This window comes from Notothenia coriiceps, unplaced genomic scaffold (assembly GCF_000735185.1).
Source record: "Notothenia coriiceps isolate Sejong01 unplaced genomic scaffold, NC01 NC01_scaffold00025094, whole genome shotgun sequence".
NCBI classification, from domain to species: domain Eukaryota; kingdom Metazoa; phylum Chordata; class Actinopteri; order Perciformes; family Nototheniidae; genus Notothenia; species Notothenia coriiceps.
Window position 1 is genome coordinate 664870 of NW_011357795.1, and position 20987 is coordinate 685856.

The 20987-nt window shown below is 40.8% G+C and overlaps 2 protein-coding genes across 2 annotated transcripts; both read left to right on the top strand.

Moving 5' to 3' along the window:
- Positions 1-648: 648 nt before the first annotated feature.
- Positions 649-15736, top strand: LOC104955992 (voltage-dependent R-type calcium channel subunit alpha-1E-like). The gene is made up of 19 exons (XM_010783413.1): positions 649-815; positions 898-1099; positions 1188-1352; positions 1785-1895; positions 2314-2394; positions 2638-2757; positions 2862-2927; positions 3452-3543; positions 3674-3848; positions 3931-4058; positions 4367-4463; positions 4886-4991; positions 5522-5629; positions 5715-5815; positions 6568-6674; positions 6766-6865; positions 13010-13142; positions 13281-13441; positions 14005-15736. The coding sequence occupies exons 1-19, from the start codon at positions 649-651 to the stop codon at positions 14506-14508; spliced, it is 2724 nt and encodes a 907-aa protein (XP_010781715.1). The 3' UTR covers positions 14509-15736.
- A 933-nt stretch (positions 15737-16669) lies between these two features.
- LOC104955975 (RING finger protein 11-like) lies at positions 16670-20707 on the top strand. The gene is made up of 3 exons (XM_010783397.1): positions 16670-17278; positions 17677-17846; positions 18432-20707. The coding sequence occupies exons 1-3, from the start codon at positions 17156-17158 to the stop codon at positions 18601-18603; spliced, it is 465 nt and encodes a 154-aa protein (XP_010781699.1). The 5' UTR covers positions 16670-17155; the 3' UTR covers positions 18604-20707.
- Positions 20708-20987: the final 280 nt, after the last annotated feature.

Here is a 20987-nt window from a genome sequence, read left to right on the forward strand (position 1 = left end):
CTTAGGTCCAGGGCGTACGAACGAGAATGCCTTGCAGACTGGATTGAGGGGAACCACACATACATTAGTCTTTCTAGTTGCGTATTTTTCATAGTCTTATATTTCAACAGTTTTACGACAAACTGACTTTTTTGACATGGAAATTATTTTTTAAGATTAACAAACATCATATGTGTAATTCATGGCACAATTCAAACGGGATCGAAAGATAATCTTTCTCTCTCCATTGACTTCAATACAGTACATCATTTTTCCGAAATAAGGTCCCATGAGTCGGAAGTAGATGGGCGGGACTTCACCTCTCTATATACAAAAAAGTAAAGCTACAAAGGAAAGGTAACTCCCTAACAACCCAAAGAACAGAAGTATTTTGATTCTTCAATCACCCTGTAAGAATTTAAGGTAACGATGATAAAGAAATATAATTTTGGTGGTAAATTATTTCTTCTATTTCTACCACTACATAATTTCCGTCATTTTAGGGCAATAAAGAAACCCTCCACAAATGTCTCACAGCACAGAGGCTCATTATTTACTGTGCCCCCCAGATCCCCACATTCAACAGCTAAAAGTATTTTCACAAAAAAAAGCTTAAATACCTTTCTCTTCGTCCAACATGCTGGTTTAGTAAGTGGATTAAGTGAAGCAATGACCTCTGACCGCTCTTCTCCCTACAGAGGCTACTACATCGACTACAGCCGAGACAAAAAGGAGATGAAGAGAAGAGAGTGGAAGAGACACGAGTTTCACTACGACAACGTCTGCTGGGCCCTCCTCACACTCTTCACTGTCTCAACTGGAGAGGGATGGCCTCAGTAAGTAGACTTTCCATTGGTACCTCAGTCATTCTGGCTACCCCAGATCAATGATTTCCTCCCATCTGTTTCTCCCTGCTAGGATCCTGCAGCACTCCACCGATGTGACAGAGGATAGCATGGGGCCGAGTCGGGGGAACCGCATGGAGATGTCTGTTTTCTACGTGGTTTACTTTGTGGTCTTCCCGTTCTTCTTCGTCAACATCTTTGTGGCTCTGATCATCATCACCTTCCAGGAGCAGGGGGATAAGATGATTCAGGAGTGCAGTCTGGAGAAGAACGAGGTGTGCCACAGTGAAATACATACACACCCACACGGTTACATTCACACGTTTTCATTCATGTCTGTTTTGTTCATTATCTGTCCATCAGAGGGCTTGCATAGACTTTGCCATCAGCGCCAAGCCGATGACCCGCTACATGCCGCAGAACAGACAAACCTTCCAGTACAGACTGTGGCACTTTGTCGCGTCGCCCTCCTTCGAGTACACCGTGCTCGTCATGATCGCGCTCAACACTGTGGTGCTCATGATGAAGGTAAAGCAGTACAGCTGGATTAATACTGGAAAATGATATAGTTAAAATGACCTTGTGTTCATCATATTTGCATATTAAAGTGCTCAAAAACTGTGAGTTAGAGATAAGAAAACCGATCAACATTTACTCCAAGTTCCAGTCTTGCTGTATACGAATTGAAAAGCTAGAGGTGTGAAGACTTCAACACTTACTTTCATAATAAAAGTCAAATTTGCTTGCTTGCCGTTTTATATGTGTTTAAGTGGAACTGCAACAATAGGAACTGTTCAGTTTGCAAAAAAACAAGAATTTATTACAGCTTTGTTCATTTTGTAATGATAAATAGTGACTTTAAAGACATTTCTTTTAAATATATATTTTCTTTTACTTGCTGATCCACATGAAAATACTTAAACATTGATCAAAACATGAACCTGTGCCCTTCTCTTTCAGCACCACTCGGCCCCGACAGCCTACGACATGGTCCTAAAGCACCTCAACACGGCCTTCACTGTCCTCTTCTCTTTGGAGTGTATACTCAAGATCTTGGCATTTGGTTTGGTGGTGAGAATGAACACAACAAGAGATGAATCAAAGACAGGAGCAGATCCCCTCTATCTATCTAGCTCCATTGATAAGGACTCTAAAGATCTTAGATCAAAGTAAAGGTGGGAGTGGGACAACACATGTTGTGTGTGTGATTGGACAAAAGTCCCTTTTTTGTAACATATTTGTATTGAGTTTTTTTTCTGCAAAGCTTTTGAAAACAATAAGAAAATAAAAAAACATTATGGAATCAATACATACAAGAAAGGTGTGAAGTATGTAATGAAAAAAATACAATCAAACATAATAATAATAATAATAATACCCAAGTCCCTTTTGATAATCATTTGCTGGGACAAAGTATTTTCTCTACAAAATGTGTAGCCTAAAATACTGTGTCTAATTCTCCGGGCTGCTACGATTTCTTTTTCTGCAGAACTACTTTCGAGATACTTGGAATATTTTCGATTTCATCACTGTTCTTGGCAGCATCAGTGAGATAATTGTGGATTTACAGGTAAGATACTGCCAAGACACTATTTGATTTTCACAATGTTCTGACCCGAAGGAAAAGGCACAAATATCCAGCATTCTCTCTTTCCAAGTATCCCTCATGTGTTACGATCCCTGCCTCCAGACACAACTTAAGTCATGTTGTGATGAATTTCGCCATCTGTGTTTCACATCCTGTCTCTCCCTTCTTTCTGCCACTCTCTCCCTCTCTCTTGTGTCACCCTCTCTCCTTCCACCCGTGCGTCAGTCGTTGAACACCATCAACATGAGTTTCTTGAAGCTATTCCGAGCAGCCAGGTTGATCAAGCTGCTGAGACAGGGTTACACCATCCGCATTCTGCTGTGGACCTTCGTACAGTCTTTCAAGGTCGGACTCTTTACAATCTCACCGACAGTAATGTTTTCAAGGCAACATCACTATTATTTGAGACAAGTTTTAATAAATGGTCATTTTTTCTTATTCCCCAACAGGCTCTTCCTTATGTCTGCCTTCTCATTGCGATGCTTTTCTTCATATACGCCATCATTGGAATGCAGGTATTCTTCACTAATATTTTCAGAAACAACACACGTGTAATTAAACGAAAAACATATATATATGTAAGGCTCTCAGTTGAGCACATAGTTATGTACAGGGCTTCAAGTACAATTCTAGGAAACAAATGCAGACTATATGACTGAATTTGCATATCATTCTTTCTTTATCATGTTATATTGAATTGTAGCTGTATTGTTGGCATTTCTGTAAGCTTGTTGGATGCATTCTTTTATTTGATGTTCTTTATATTATATGAAATTATTTGAACCACTTGTTTAAATAACTGATTACTTTGTTGATTTGGTACATTTGTTTATTTATGGACCCCAGGGAATATTACAACTGTTATGGCAGAAGCTTTTTGTGTATTCAATTGTATTGCATTGTACCGTAGTGCTTCCTGAATTATTGTTAAAATATTAGGCCAATCATTCCCCAAAAACCTGACCAAAATTGCCCTGTTCCTAGCAAAATACAAAACCAATGTTGATCCAATAAAATAATCAGAAGCTGTTTTCTGCAGGTGTTTGGAAACATCAAGCTGAACGATGAGAGTCACATCAATCAACACAACAATTTTAAGACCTTTTTCGGTGCGCTGATGCTGCTTTTCAGGTAGGATTTTCAAGAAAAACCTTTCAAGCCTCAAAGCTTTTCATTTCAACTTTCCTTAATGTGTTTGATTTCTAGAAAATGGCTTTTAATTTGATGTCAACTCTGTGTTTGTTTGTGTTTGAACCACCAGGAGTGCCACGGGGGAGTCCTGGCAGGAGATCATGCTTTCGTGTCTGTCGGGTCGGGAGTGTGAGCCGGACTCCTCCATCCCCCCCCTCATGACGTCTCCGGACCACGAGGGGGGGTGTGGGACGGACTTCGCTTACTGCTACTTCGTCTCATTCATCTTCTTCAGCTCATTTCTGGTCAGGGCTCAACTAAAGAAACACCCGGCTAATGTATTTGTCGATTTCTGTCTTTACACTTTCTTTATGTCCCTTTTTAAAGATGCTGAATCTGTTTGTGGCTGTGATCATGGATAACTTTGAGTACCTGACGCGAGACTCCTCTATCCTGGGTCCACATCACCTCGATGAGTTTGTTCGCATCTGGGGGGAGTACGATCGCCTGGCGTGGTGAGACTCGCTCTTATAGCTGCTGCATGTTCACTTCATCAGCATTCATGTCCTATCTTCATCCAGAAGAGGGCTGTCAACGTGTTTGAAACACATTCTTCACTGCAATGAGTTGTCAGTACAAGTTGATCTGATTCAAGTCTCTAAGAGCAATTTCACTGTGCTGAAAAAAGAACAAAATGTTCTTCAAATGTCACAAAAACTCGCTGTACCCTGTAATAAATCTGAGTGTTGTGCTACTTGTTATTAACCCCTCCACTTTGTGCTTCTGTTTCTTCGTGCCCCCCCCCTCACTTATCACTATGAAGCGGTCGTATCCACTACACTGCCATGTATGAGACGTTAATACACATGTCACCGCCCCTGGGCCTGGGAAAGAAATGTCCTGCTAAGATCGCCTACAAGGTACTGAAAATATTATTCATTTTGTACACACACACACACACACACGCACGCACGCACGCACGCACGCACACACACACACACACACACGGGCAAGATTAAATGAAAACTCAAATAAAAACTGTATGAGAAAAGAGCAGGTGGATTATAGTGAACATGCCAACAGACTTTGTTAAGTCAAGGGTAATAACATTGGAGATTCAGTATCATTAAAATAATTGAAAAAACAACTACTGATAATTGCCTGATTTACAGAAGTTGTTCAGCTGATACAACCATTTCAAATGTGGTACAACTATTAATACATTAAGGGAAATTTAAAATTAATACTTTTTCGTGGTATTTTTAACTGAAACACTTAAATGAATAATTGAATGAACGAATCTCCTTCCGTCTCCTTCTCTCCGTCCCTCATTGTCTGTCAGAGGTTGGTGTTGATGAACATGCCTGTGGACGAGGACATGAGCGTCCACTTCACCTCCACCCTGATGTCGCTCATCCGCACAGCTTTGGACATCAAAATAGCGAGAGGTCAGAGGCACTGACTGACATGTCCTTTCTGTGATACGGCATATAGGCGCCCAACTACGCATTGTTTGGATTTTTCTTTATTTGTGGATTATGTTTTTGATAATAGATACGTTATTGGCCTTAAAAGATGACCATAAATAGTTAAAATGTTCAAAATGATTTCAACAATCCAAAACTAAAAAGTATTACTTTTTGATTATTTAAAAGTGATGGTCGAGTTATATGTTTATTATTACAAGCCAATCCTTACAAGTGAGAAAGGTGTGAGTTAGTTAGTTAACAGCTTGTTATTTGTATCTGATATTTGATAGTAATGAGTAGTTGGTTGGTTAATAATTAGTAAAGATACATTCAGTTAGTTGGTGGTAGTTTATAAATTATTAATTAGTTATTTAACCGTGAGTAAGAATTGGATGATTTTCACATGTGATGTTTGGTTTCATACATGAAATTAAATATTTTATATGTGAAGAATTGCATTCCACGTGTGATTATTCATGAGTGCAACTGAATGTGGATCTTTGTCCCAGGCGGTGAGGACCGCATCGCTCTGGACAGTGAACTGCAGAAAGAGGTCAGCATCATTTGGCCTTATCTACCGCAGAAGAACCTGGACCTTCTGGTACCGATCAACAAAGGTCTGGCTCTCACTGTGGAGGGAACACTGAATGTGATGCTGCGAGCCCAGCAGTAACAGTTAATGTAGCGTGTCTGCCCTCACAGATACGGACATGACGGTGGGGAAGATCTACGCCTCCATGATGATAATGGACTACTTCAAACTGAACAAAGCCAAGAAGCTCAGGCAGCAACTCGAGGCTCAGGTCTGCTCTGCATGCGGTTTTCCAATTCCTGCTCTGTTTTAGTTATATACGTTCCAAGAAAATAGATAACTTAATACATGTTCAAAGAGACAGGAGAACATGTAAAAACGTTACCTGATCTTTCACATGGTCTGTTATAATGTCCTTTTTATTTACTACTTTCCAGTAAGATGGCACACATTTTAGGCATTATGTGATCAATTAGAAAAACAAAAAAACCTAGCAACAATAAGCTTTGTAACCTTTCATTTAAGGATCAACACATAGACACTAAAATGACAAATGGATCCATTGCTCACTTTTCTAGCAGTGGCCATAAACATAATGTGCAATATTACTCTTTACAAGTTTTTCAATATCTTTACCAATATCCATTCAATATAATGCAAAATACATTAAATAGGTTTATACTTACCATTTTTTTATGACATATGTCTTCTTCTAATTCTATCTTACTTTGGTGTAAGTGTTAATTTGTACACTTTAAACCTATTTCATATTTGATCTCTGACACAAGCATTTCCTTTGGGATTAAAAAATGTAATTTCTCACCAAACAGATCTACAGTATGTGCATAGAGGTAGACATGGAAATATGCAGTGTTGTCTTTGGAGGGCAGAGTACTCTATGCTCTTTGACCTTCTTAAATGTGGGCCTGAACAATGTAAACAGAAATGGCAAAGGAGCCCTCTGTGGTAACTTTATAAACTACATATTATTTTATTTGTTGTGTTTCTGTTTCCTCATTTTAGAAGAGTAGCCTAATCTTCAAGCGCCTGGATGCCTCCACGCTTCCTGAAGACATTCTGTCCAACACCCAGACGCTGCCGATAATGGCCCACAGCGCTGGCTCCGCTCTGTGAGTCCAAGCATTTTTGCCTTTGAGTTAGATTTTTACTTTGTTTGTATTTCTGTGTTTTTGTTTACTGTTTCTCTCCGTAACAAAACAGGACCAGAGGAGGCTTGTTGGCTCTGAGCCCCATCTCACCTGAGGAGCTGTTTCTGCAGCCCATCGGCTCTGACACTGATGTTAACCAACAGCAGGATCTGGTGAGGAAACAGAACATCATGAGATTACAGCCATTAACACCACAACCACGTCTTAGACCAGTGGTTCCATTAAAACAAAGCCTTGTGTACATGTCACAGGTTGCCTAAGTGTAGGGTTGTGCGAACAAACGTATCATCCTAAACAGCCCTATTACGATAGCTGAGCTTTTTTTAGCCTCCCAGTGCAACAGGGCTCTGTTTGGATTGATTCTTTTAAAGTGAAATGCTTACGGAGAAAAGAACATTTTAGCTTTTCTAAGCAGCTGTTGGTGAGTTATTGTTCTGACTGTGGTATGCTGTGTTTTAATCATGTTGCTCAACTTGTTGTGACTCTCTCTGCGTGCCTTGCAGAGCACGGTATGCCGCTCATGTCTTTTAGTCCAGAGGCCTGTACTACGAAGCCGGTTCAACCTAACCTGGATATGTTTGAGTTAGCCGGTTGGCCTAACCCAAAACATACGCGCTCTCGCTAAGCGGTCCTACGACGCTGGTTATCAAGTGGATCGCTCAAGCCAGCCGTGCCCTATCTAGTTAGGCGCGCGTTCACATGAAAGGGGTGGTATTTGGAGCATTCGACCAATCACAAAAATGGAGAAGCGTACTGACAGCGCAGCGTNTCACTTTCCAGTCTAGTATTCTGTATTTATTCACAGGAACCTTGGCATCAAATATTAATCTCAAGAGAAGGGAGAGATGCCAGTTATATGAATAGCTCATTTTCTCTGCAGTCCTGAGGGCAGGTACATAACAAATCCAGGACATAAAACATTGCTCATCTCTATCCCCCAAACATACAACAACATGTTAGACAGGCAAATACAAAGTGTGCAGCTGGGAAGGTGTTGCCAGTTCACCTTCTGGGGGAACCTTTCCTGGTTTTGGCATGTGTGTACTTGTACTGTTACTCACAGTAGATTTTGTGTGGTAATAATGGGAATGAGAGACCAGAGTCCCAAACCAAATAACTGAGCTCTACCGTAGAAGACGGCAGAGTCTATTAGATCGCGTCCTTTTCTCCTATAAAAAGACGACCTCCCACATCCGGGAGGGACCCTACACCACCACACACCAACACACAACACACCACACACCACCACACACCACACCAACAACACTCCACCACACACAAACACACACAACCACACACACACACACACCACCCAACCACACACACACACCACACACAACACACACACACACACACCATTTTATCTCAGCTCACATAACTAACTGTGGCACAGTTCATTTTACAAACCAATAGAAGTGTATAAGTATCTTAATATTAAAGTAGTGAGGCAGTTTGACTCACCCAAATCCAAGCCATGAATTTCCTGGACTTGAGTCTCGCGGATCGATTTCTGTTTGTCAGGAGACACGAAGGGATTTAACTGAAAAACGAAAAAAATTTCGCACACGTGCTTACATGCATTGCACTTATATTAGGTATGAAGTCTAATGAGTCTTACTGACGGACAGCATCCATTATCCCTGGGAACTCATTTCAAGGCTGTCTGTCAGTGTTTGTCGTGTTGTTTAAAGGGTGGGGTGTTATGTGGTTTTGCAAGTATTTTACTGTGTATGAGGGGGGTTTTGCCAATAAAAGGAGCTTCTTATTATCTGTGATGGTAACCGTTTTAATTCTAAATATTTCTTAAAAGTTGAATGGTAGGTTAAAATAGTATCTGTTCACCTGTCCAGATGTAGTTGTGTACGAGACCGTAGAGCAGTGAGGTGAGGATCTTTCAGCAGATTGTCCTTTTGTGTCGCCAAGAAGTTCCACAGGTATCTGACACACACCCAAAACTACAGGAGATACCACAAGTAATTATAAGGAGGATTGTTATTTCTGTTTAACATCACATGCTGTCAGACTTGGATATCATATTGTGTTTATAAGTACTTGAGATGTGGACTGCCTGAGCGAGGAAGAGATTTAGGCACAGAGGTGAGGGGTCTGTTTGAATTCTGCTTAGCAACATCCCCTATGGTCCACCCTGAGGGGAAAGCACAGGGCACACCTTTTCATTATTTGCTTACTGTTAAGCTTATGGCTTCTCTAACACAACTAAGAATACAAATAGTATACAGTGCAGGAAGCAGAACGTGCGTGTGTGTGTGTGTGGTTGTGTGTGTGTGTTGTGTGTGCTGTGTGTGTGTGGTGTGTGTGTGTGTGTGTGTGTGTGTGTGTGTGGCTGTTGTGTGTGTGTGTGTGGTCACATGGTTTGCATTCTTTTCACTCATGGTCGTTTTTTGATTTAAGCACCACACTCCCGTGCTGCAGGCTAACGATGTATGTGAAGCTAACGGTTTCTGCCAGGTTCAGTCCACCAGTGGGGCGGGGTCCATCAGAGGGATCGTTGTAACCATGCGGACACGTAGATGATGGGAGCCGACAGACGTACTGATTACCATCCGGATGGTTACACTGGAAAGGGAAAGGAGGGAATATCAACCAATGTGTTTTTTCGTTAGCAAAATTAATAAATCTTATATTTACCTACACAATGTGCAGTATGAAGGGAGAATTAAAATTAAGGAAAAGGCGTAATTTTTTGTTCTTCGCAGATTTCAACTTAATATTTTTAATACCCGCGGCTCCCTGCTATGTGAGCTTTGATTTACTCGGTGTTTTTTAAAATGTGCTATACAAATAAACTAACCTTGAACCTTGTAACATTTCAGAAATTGTTTTGTTGCTTCAGTTCTGTATTTAACTGCTGCTTTAAGTTTGATTACAGCATCAACAGTACTTACCACCTCTAGCTCGAGGTTGTAGTGTGCAGCATAGATGGCCACACTGGGTGCCGTTGGGAAGACTCCATACAGGAAAGCAAAGTTAGACAGACTGGTGTGATTGGAGCTGGTGCTGTTCACCCCAACATCCAGAATATCCACCATGTCTTTACACACCAGAGGCATCACCAGGCTGCAGAGAGACACACACAAACATTTAAAACTTCATCAAAGACCAGCTGTTCAGGCAGTCATAGTTATTGAGGGTAACTTAGGGGTGTATGGAAATATTGTGGCACACCGCTTGTGTGTAAAGCCGTATATGGTGGTGTCATTGCACTGGGCAGAAATACAGTATATTGAGCGGTTCCAGCGAACATTGCCTCGCTATACTGTACCTTAACACTTTGATTATTCGGTATACTGCAATTAAAGCCACCCCCACACTAAAATCACACATTAACCCAATCCCAGTCCTGCTTACAGTTTGGCTGTGATGAGGAGAATCAAGGCGACTCCGGTGTCTCTGGTGAGTTTCCTAAGCTGGCCGACCTGCGAGAGACAAAGAGAAATTACTAACTGATGCTGAAATGGAAATGATGCAGATTATAACATTTACATGGGTGAAAGGCAGGGACACTTTCATCCCACAGGTAATAAGACTATTAAACACCTACACTTGAAACAACATCATAACATTAATCCGGCTGCTACTTAGGAATTATTTATCTAATATATCATTCCAATCACTTGCACTAATTCACTTTTTTTCCTTTTGTATTTACTAATTACTTGCACTATTTTTTTTTGTTTATCTGTTTAATTGTGTTGCACTGTTGGAGGAGCCTGTGACCTAATATTTTCATCGTCATAACTATACTGTAGCTACTGTATGTTCGTATGACTAATAAAAGCCTTGAAACCTTGAAGCCTTGAAAGACAAACAGAAATACAGCATCATACTGTAGGTAGGTTCTGCACACTTTACTCCAGAGGCCTGTACGACGAAGCCGGTTCAACCTAACCTGGATCTGTTTGAGTTACCCGGCTTACCTAATCCAAAACAAACGCGCTCTCGCTAAGCGGTCCTACGACGCTGGTTATCAACTCAGTAACTCAAGCCAGCTTTGCCCTATCAGTTATGTGCGTGTTCACATGAAAGGGGCGGGTTTAGCAACATGTGACCAATCACAAACATGGAGAAGCGTACTGACAGTGCAGCGTCATACTTCCTGAATGAAAAGGGAACTATAATATTAGTCAAATATGAAGAAGTTAAACTTTAAACATCCATGACTTAAACACTTTATCCAGGATCAAAGCCACATAGCTGCACCTGCAAGGTGAATACAGCTGGTAACAGAACAAGTGTTTGAATGCGTACATTAACAGGTTTATGATATCACTGCCCCGTCTAAGACACGATCTGACTTTAATTACATTTGACTCGAGTGTTTCCTCAACTTAATGTGTTGCTTAAAATAATACTTCTGCATACAGTATGTGACACTGTGAGTGTTGCACGGCCAGATACGGCTCAGCTGACTCAGATAAGGAGATATATGATACATTATGATGTGATATGCCGCGGACTGTACTTAATGTTACTCTGATCCGGTTACTTATGTTGTGGCAGATATTTAAGTAAGCTTACTTAACGCTAATGTTATAATAGTCAGATTGCTCTGAAGATGGGAGGTGATATTCTATTAATGTTCACGTTCACATAGTCAGTTGATTTTTGCCGGCCGTCTTTCCTGCAACGGCAGCTTTTCTGTATTTCCTCTATCCTGTAATATGACTTGATCGCTTTAAACTCCGCACACTGAGCTCTGATTGGTCAGCAGGCAGTGCTTTCACTGAGTTGATCTCTTAGCCTGCAACCTAACCTGCTCCGGAGCAGGTTAGCCGCACAGCATAAGTTACCATGGAGATCTAGCCCGCTAAAAAGAGAACCAGCTTCGTAGGACCGGAAAACCAGAGTTTTCCCTGAAGTTAGCCGGCTAAGCGAAAATCCTGCTTCGTAGTATACCCCCCAGGTTGAATTGAAGCGAATATTTGTAATGTTCAGAGGTTGTTGTATTTAATATTCATGAGAATATTTGTCATTGTTCAAATGATAATAAACATTGGCATAAAGCATATTTGTCCACTCATATGTTGATAAGAGTATTAAAAACTTGAAAAATATTCCTCTAAGGTACATTTAGAACAGAAGAAAAATTTNTCTCTTAGCCTGCAACCTAACCTTCTCCGGAGCAGGTTAGCCGCACAGCATAAGTTACCATGGAGATCTAGCCCGCTAAAAAGAGAACCAGCGTCGTAGAACCGGAAAACCAGAGTTTTCCCTGAAGTTAGCCCGCTAAGCGAAAATCCTGCTTCGTTGTACAGGCCTCTGGAGAGGTTGGATTAGTAAAGGCAGATAGTCCAACCTGTTGCTGTCTTGCTGTGTCTATGCTGTCTGGTTTTATTGGCCTGCTAGATGAATGATATGAAATGGTTTGGAAATACGCACATGTTAGTGTTTGTTCTTGCAGAGGAATGTGTTTCCCTCTTGAGACAGATGTTGTCTGGCTTTGTTTGTGTAGCTATGAAGACCTGAACGTGCATGACTGAATGTACTTCCCAACTGGAATATGGCCTCCATCTTTCCCTGTCAACTGTTTTGTTGATTGTCTTTTCTCGCTCGCCTCCTTGAAGTCACTTTTCCTGTTGCTAGTTGTTAATCTCTCCGTTTTTGGCTGGAATAGCTTCTGATTGGATGGTGATAAGATAGATGACCCTCAGTGATGAAAAGGCTTGTCTGCCCGCCTCTCACCTGAACTACACCTCCGTATTTAGAGGCGGTCCTAGCAGGGACGGGCCTCATTGGTGTCTCTCCTTGCCCTCCTCTCTTGTTTCTATACTCACTTAGGTGGGCGAGTGCAGTAGGGGGATTGAAGCCCCACAGGAGCTTCCCATAGGGAGGGGTCTGTGTGTGCGGGCCTCTTCCATGCCCCGTCTGGCTGTAGAGTTGCAGGTACAAACATCTTCCATGACATGACCTCGCTGCTGGATCTTTGAGGACGTCAGTGGCTGCATGGGCTCTGATGCCAAAGTGTTCTGTTCTTTATTATGCCAAGAGTTATTAAACCACTAGAGTCTGGGCTTGTCTTTCGCTACTTCTGGAGTCTGATAAAGGTTCAAAGAATTGTTAAGAACTGGGTTCGATCGTTACCATTAGCTTGCTCATCTCCTGAATTGAGATAAATGAACCTTCTAGTCTATTTGTATGCACTGTTTTTATGCACTGATTCAAGCATGTTTGTTTTATGCAATGGTCCGCTTGTTTGTGTATTAAATAATCAGAATGTTATTAAAGCATGTTTTCTTTGTGTACGTTTCTTTTTGCTTGTTTTTACATACAAACAGACCGAGGTTGCAGGTGGCTCCATGAAGCGTTCAGTGTCCACTGTTGCCGATCAGCGGGTGAACGGTCTTTGGGAGGAAGAGCAAAGTCCTGCCAGACTTTATCGACCTCGACACAAGAGCTACAAAGCTGCTGGTTAGTCCTGAACACCTGTATGCATGAAGTGTCTTTTCTCCCACCGTTTGCAATCATGAATTACTGGTGAAAACATGCAGGAGAGATCCAATGCAGAACCAATAGCAACCACTTTAACCGGCACTGTTTGTATTGTAGTTTCTCGGTCAGAGCACTGGCATCAGGGCGACAGGGAGCGCGGCCGGTCTAAGGAGCGCTGTCACCTCCTGTCGGATGCGTCTCGTGGAAACTCTGAGGAAAGAAGATTGCAGGCCTCACGGTCCTCTAGTGGAGAGAGAGCGCACCCCAAAGATAAACAGGTGAGTCAGAACTAACTGAGTCGGGGACTAAAGTGAGCCAAATGAAAAAGTAATTACTAAATTGCACCCTTGTGTTTTCTTTAATCGGTTATCAGTTACAGAAATTAAATGTTAAAAAAATGTTGAGCAAATATAACGCAAAACAATAATAACTAATTGAAAGATGGATAGGAAAAATCACACACAAAATTGGTGTGTTTTGGTTTAGCATTTGAGGAAATGTAAAGCTTGGATTAAGTAATGTCCAGAAAGGGACGCATCATTTAAAACAAATGAAGTAGAACCTGAGTTTTAATAGCTTTCTTTCAAAGTAATTAATGACATCTCTTTACCATAAAGTGTCAAATGTAACTTTTGGTTCAGTTTAGGAGAATTGGCCTGTGTGCTAACACAATTATAAATGTTGCAATCTTGTAATTACCTCCTTTTAACCTCTATCCTCCTGAGATGAAAAGTATAACGATCAAACAGCCCTTTACATTTGGACATGTTTAAGTCATCAAATGTCCCGCACATTTACCTTAAAGACATTGTTTGTTTTTTTCCGTTATTCTCCTCTCCAGGGCAACAGCTCGGACAGTCCGGTGCCCTCCACCTCAGAGTCCAGCACCCCCACCGGCCGACGCCCCGCAGCAAAGAGCTCTCGCCCGCACATCTCCTACTCCCCGCTGCACTCCTCTGTCGGGAAGGACGGGGATGAGCAGCGCAGCCCAGTGGCCAAGAGGCGGGGCAAAGCCAAACGGGGCACCCAAGAGAGGGTCCTAGACGACAGGCGAGGCGAAGAAGAACAAGACCCGTCCCCACTTCGCCGCTACCCCTCGGAGCCGTTCCTGGCCTCCCAGGAGGGCGAGCACAGCCCGGACCCCTCCGGCCCCATGGAGACGTTGACCTTCGAGGCGGCCATGGCCTGCAGCCTGGGACGCTCAAACACCGTCAGCTCGGGCCATCCCCGCTTGCGGACCGGCTGGCAGGTCCCCAACGGACACTTTCGAAAGCGTTTGGCACAAACAACCTCTGCTGCAGGCTGCGACCCTCTCAGTGACACGGAGGAGGACGACAGGTGCTAGGGACGGGAGGCTCAGCATGAGGGAGGAGGGGGAGACTGTACGACAGAGAGAAGGTTAAAGTGACTCTTTTTGCAACAGAGCCTCAAGGCCGTGAACCCAAAACGAAAAGAACAATACTTCCTGAAACTGTAGTTTCCAATTCACACAGAACACTGACAATAGATAAGATATCATTCCTGACTTGTACTTGATGATAGAGATTAATAATACATCTGAAAATGATGCAGAAAAATAATGAATGGATCAAATTAAATCATTTGTGTTGATAGGTCTTTTCATTTCTGAAGATGTTTCTAAATGATTCAGTGTTGCTCTTAAGAGTATTTAACTGTGGGGTGTGTGAATATGTAACTACATTTTCTTATAAATAATCCTTTTGTAAATACATTGTGATCATTAAGCCATTGCCATTTATAAGACGAGTTCAATACAACAAGCCATGACCAAGAGACGATCTGATATTTTACCAGACAATGTGGATACTAATAAGTAACACTCAATAATGCTGGGTTTTTTTACAGTATGAATGTGCATTGGGAGAAAACTGCCTGATTCCCCTCGTCATTTAACTTTTTGGTATTGAATAAGTTGTGAGATATGAATACAGTTATAGAATAAAATAGAAAAGATGCTTATTTGTAATTTTACCCTGTGTTTATGTTAAACCATGCCTCCGACAAAACTCAAACCTTTAAAATGAACCTTCAAAACTGTTTTTTGGTATTTTAACAGGTTTACTCCCTTTAAATGAGACTTTCCCTACATTTATGTATTTAATACTTTTGGGGTATCTGGGTATATTTAACATGAACTGATATGAAAACAAAATGATCATTCATCTTTTCTCACCTTTTTCTTCAGTGAATATTGTATGAACCATTGCAGACGATGACTGTAGAAACACCGTAGACAGACCATGCCACATTTGCTTCACAAAATAACCTTATGCTCTTACTTATTAATAATGTACAGAGAAAATATGCTGTTTGTAACATTAAGAGAAGAAACAATAAACTATCAGTTGATGAGCTTTTAAGGTAAAGGAATCTTTGGAAATGTTCACTAAGGTTTGTGTTTTTGTTTCAGTTGCCTGACAAAGGCAAACAATCTGTGAAACTCCTGTAACCAAAAACATGGGCAATTGTATTATAAGTTCCTGGAATGCAAATACTTTGTGGGTGTTTATGTGTACAATAGTTGTATATACAAATAAAGGTGTACACTGTTATTGGATGTAATTCATTATTCATATTCTTCTTTTAAAAACCTTGAAATGGTCTCTCGTTGGTTAAAATACACACATAGGTTTAGAAAAATGCTCAATTTTGGTTCATATTTCTCGGCTGTGATACAATAAAGTACTAGCAAAATAACTTTACACAACAATGGATTACGACTGGTTTTATGTCATAACATTAATTAGGAGTAAATATAATTTTTTGTGAGATACAAAATTATAAAAATGTAAATAGAGAAAAATAAATAAATGATGGGGTGTGGGGTAGGGAGAACTCGCAGGAGCTAATGCAAAACCATAGCTCTCGCACACATCTGATATCTCATGGAAATCACGAGGCGGACAGTATGATGGCACTGGAGCCATACGCCGGTTTGGTAGCAGCCACGTTAAGCGCAGGTCGACTTAATAATCATAAGCACTAATATTCTCCACCGCCTTGTCCCTTGCAGGCAGTGTTTTACCAGACTACACACCCCCTAATTGGAAATCAGCCTTGTATCTCTATTTTACCTGTATCACAGAAAATAGATTTTCCATAATGAATATTCCCCAAAATCAAGCTTATTCATTAATTACCAAGCTGTAGCAATTATTTTCGAAACTATTTTTTTGCAAAAGCATTTATGCCTTTAAAAAAATGTTTTATTAGTAATGTAGTTTCATAACCAGTCGGGAAGTTAGATGTGTGAAGAAAAATAATAGGTTCAACTATGAATTAAGCAAAAAAATTACATTGGTTTCAAATGTATCCGTGTTCAGCAAAAAAAAAAACACCTTACGGTTTTATTTGTATTTTTTATGAACGTAAACAAATACATGAGATGGATTTTTATAATTAAAAGGGGCGGGACTTGGCTCCTTCGTATATCGACGTCAAATAAATCATCCAATCACTGCACAGAATCACACCCTTACGTCATATCCAACGGACTGATACATGTCCTCGGCTGAAGAAAGAGCTAGCAAGGAAGAAAACTGTTTAATGTTACTAACGAAATTAAAAGTCGGAAATGTCGCTACAGTCCAAAACTCATGCCGCTTAGCGTTACAACCGTATCTACTGTTGAACTAGATATTTTATAGAAAACGTTATTCTTACAAGGCTATGAGCGATACTTGTCGAGGAAGTCGTCCAGCTGGCTAGCTAAAAAGTAGCTAGCTGTCGTTCTTTGTTATGTTTTTTAGTTAAAGGTCCGTGTAAACATGAAGATTAACTAGTTCACTTTAACATTTAAGGTTCATATAGGAGGTTTATACTCATGTACGTAGTATATTTTCCAGTGTTTAGTTGACCTGGAATTAAATGTTTTCTGGAATATTAGACAAAACTACTATTAGCCACCGAGAGCAACTTTAGCAACACAGATCTGATTTTTAACGTCGGGACGGGACTGGAGACACGAAGATATGGGCAACTGTCTCAAGTCTCCGACATCAGACGACATTTCTCTGCTTCATGAATCCCAGTCGGACAGGGCGAGCTTCGGCGACGGGACAGACCCGGACCTGGAGCCACCTCCGCCGTACCAGGTGAACCACTGCTAACGCTTTACAGGGTATCAAGTTAACAAAAGGAAAGTTCGGGGGACACTTAAAACAAATAGATTCAAGAATAATGTTATTAGTTAGTCATTAGCATACATGTTTGTATGCAGCAGTACATGTTTGTGAAAATAGTCCCTTGGCCCGTGTTTCAGGTCTCTGGCCTTTTTTCTACCTGGAATCCATTATAGTCGGTAAACACCTGAGTAAACAAACACTTGTCATCATATCGACCTGTCAAGAATGTCAACATTAGACAGCTGCTTTACTTGGCAGTGTATCCCTGCACATAGCCTCACATATCAGCGATGCATGCACACAGTGAGCTGATGCAGGAGGGTGGGTTGATTCTGTGTAATTGTTGTGGTTTCTTTTGTCTTTACCAGGAGCAGGCTCACATGCCCATGTACCACCCCACGCCCAGCCAGGCCCGTCTGGCCACCCAGCTGACGGAGGAGGAGCAGATCCGCATCGCTCAGCGCATCGGCCTCATCCAGCACCTCCCTAAGGGGGTCTATGACGGGGGGCAGGACGGCTCGGAGAAAAAGATTAGAGAGTGAGCATTTTGTATTTTTGTGACGTTTGCATAGAGGGGTGGCTGTAGGGTATTAGAGCGGACACTAAAGCAATGAAGTTGTATAATTTATATCTAAGCAAATCTCAAGTACATTAGCGATTTGGGACTGGTCGGTTAATCTCATTTTTTTTTTTCAGTTTCATTATATTTTACAGTTCAGTAAATAACATGTTGTCCTAAGTCAATGAGCAATCGAGGTTAACAACTGAACTTAATATTGACAAAAATAATCACACTTGTGATTTCTGCCATTATAGGAAAGCTCAATGAATACATTTATCTTAACATGACATTTAACAACACTTTCTTCTCAGTGTAAGGAATAGCGGTTTTCTCTTCTGTTATATATTCTTAAATTGTATATCCTTAAAGGAAATATAAATGGTATCGATAATATTTGTCCTTTTTTATATAGGCCATACAAATATTGCAATGCATGCTAAAAGACGGCAGTTAAGGTATATACAGATATAACTAGAATCTAATCATTTGTTATCTGTGGTCACAATATCAGCTTTACACTGGTGCGTATTAAAGCTCTTTTATTTCATGTGTTTTTTTCAGATGCGTAATCTGTATGCTGGACTTTGTATACGGGGACCCCATCCGGTTCCTGCCGTGCATGCACATCTACCACATGGACTGTATAGACGACTGGCTGATGAGGTCCTTCACCTGCCCCTCCTGCATGGAGCCTGTGGATGCTGCCCTGCTCTCCACCTATGAGACCGCCTGATTTTTTTTCTTCACGCCTCCAGTCCCAAACTAAGATCAAACACGACCCCTTCAGCCCCAAATACACACACACACACTCTTAAACCCAACAACTGCCCTTTTATAGAGTGAGATGAGCTATAAAAATATGTCTTGGCTGTTTTCTTGCACTTTGAAATATTCAAAAATTACTCACCTAATGTTGGCCTTCCATGCCCCTAGGTCTACAAAATAAGCTGGTCTTAAACATCAGTTACACAAGTGTGTGTTTGTGTGTGTCTGACAGTAAGCACCTTGGGTGTGTGTGTGTCAGCTGTTTGATGACTTTGCATTTCCACTTGAGCCGGTCTCAGTGGCATCTCCCCGTGTGTTCCCAGTTCACCTTCATTCTCCGTGAGTAGACATTCAAATCGATATTTTACATTAACAGTTTTTTTTAACAACATGCTAAAAAAGTGTTGCTAGAAATCTGTTTGGGAAAATGTTTTCCGTGGCAACAGTAAGACTGAACATGCTCTCACATTAAAATGGCCCTTTGGAGGTAAGGGAATACATAGCTCAAGTTTACACTGTTGGTGTTAGATATCAAAAGAAATCACTCTCCAGTTTGTCAGGAGTACAAAAGAATTATGCACACCCTTAATAGAAATCACCCAAAGTTTATAAGTACACAATGATCACCTACAGGAGATCTGCGCTAAATGTCTTTTGGCTACTCCAAGTGGCTGAACCTTAAAGAAGATGTGTTTAAGGCAAAATGTTGTTGTGTAATGTGAATGTTTCCCCAGGCGGTGTGTAAAGAAGCTGGCAGCCAATGTAAAGGGCTCATTTGTGCATGGGCAGGTGGATCAGTCAGTCAAAAATTAGAAATGCTTGCACACACTTTTCATCTGATCCAGAGATTTGCACTTTACTTATAGGACAGTATCTAAACAATATATTAATATATGTACCTTATAACCTTGCACTATCGATACTTCATTCCTTTGTTTCCTGAGAGGCACAAGTTATAATAACTGAAAAGGTTTTCAAAGCTGTCAGTAGTCACTTATCACATTGAAGTAAACCTGAATTTCATGAAATCTGTGATTTGCTAGTGTGAGCCTCCGCTTGGTTCTGCTTGACTTTTGATTTGTGTGTGTTTTTGTGTCAAAGTGAAGGGGCAGAGGCTTTCTCCAGTTTAAAGGACAAGTTCGACATTTGGGGAAATATGCACATCCACTTAGATATTAAGAGTTAAATGAGTAGGTCATTCTGTTTATTAACCAATCAGCTGGTGCCAGGAGGGGATTAGTCTAGCAATAAAGACTGTAAGCAGGGTGAAACTGCAGGCATGATAGTCACAAACACACCTAGCACCTCCGAAACTCAGTCCTTTGTGGTTTTGGGAGGAGTTTGACAACAGTTGATTGACAACTATTAAAATCATTCAACTCTCTCTTTACCTATTTAACTACAGATTTAAGAAACATGAGCTAACATGTTGATTAACTATTTAACTGCTGGTAGGCTAACTCTTTAACTTTGGACAGAAGTGGTTTCCCACCTCTTCCAGTCTTTATGCTAAGCTAAACTAAATGCCTCCCCAGTATCATTGTGCTCATCTCCTGGCAACAGATCGGTTAAGCATATTTCCCAACATGTCGTACTGTTTCTTTAAGAAAGAAAATTGGGTTCTTGATGAGTAGACGTTAGCACAGTCATTTAACATTATTTTTTTTTACATGGTTATCTCCATTTACTGTAACAGTAGTAACAATCATTTATTTTTGATTTGTGGCATTGTTTGTTGAAAGTGTGGCTGTCTTTTTTTATGTTACCTGTGTTTTATCTTTTTTTTATGTTTGTGTAAAATCCACTTTGCATTTAGGTTAGTAAGTATTTCACTTTTACACTGGTGTAAGCCTGACGGCGAGCCTCTGTCCCAAATTAATTTCAGTGTGTGAGACAATTCTTTTAAGGTGTGATAGTTACAACTGATGTATCAAGTTTTCCATTTAGCTTTCCTTTGCTGTGTTTTTCATTTTAAGTTTATTCTGAGAATTAATATTTCCTGTAATCTTGTTTTTCTTTTCTTTTGGGAGGCTAAAAGGCCATCATGTTAAAAAATAAAGAGAGAAAAAATATGTGTTGGTGTTTTTTTATTACGAACATGCAGCCAGGCAAAGTGGACTTAATGCAAATGGGCAGGTTGTACCAACATGAGAGATTGCAAAATATTACTTTGAGCCCTTCATTAATGTAATCCTAAAATCTGGCAGTGAGTTTAAAATGTGTCACACATAATCAGGGTTAGCTGTTGCCCAGGACATATTAGTGATGTTTGATGCTTTGTTTCCAGAGCTTGCATCAGCTTCGGGGGCGACATGTGAGTGTTGGTATGTGAATAATTAACATTAGAGTGGA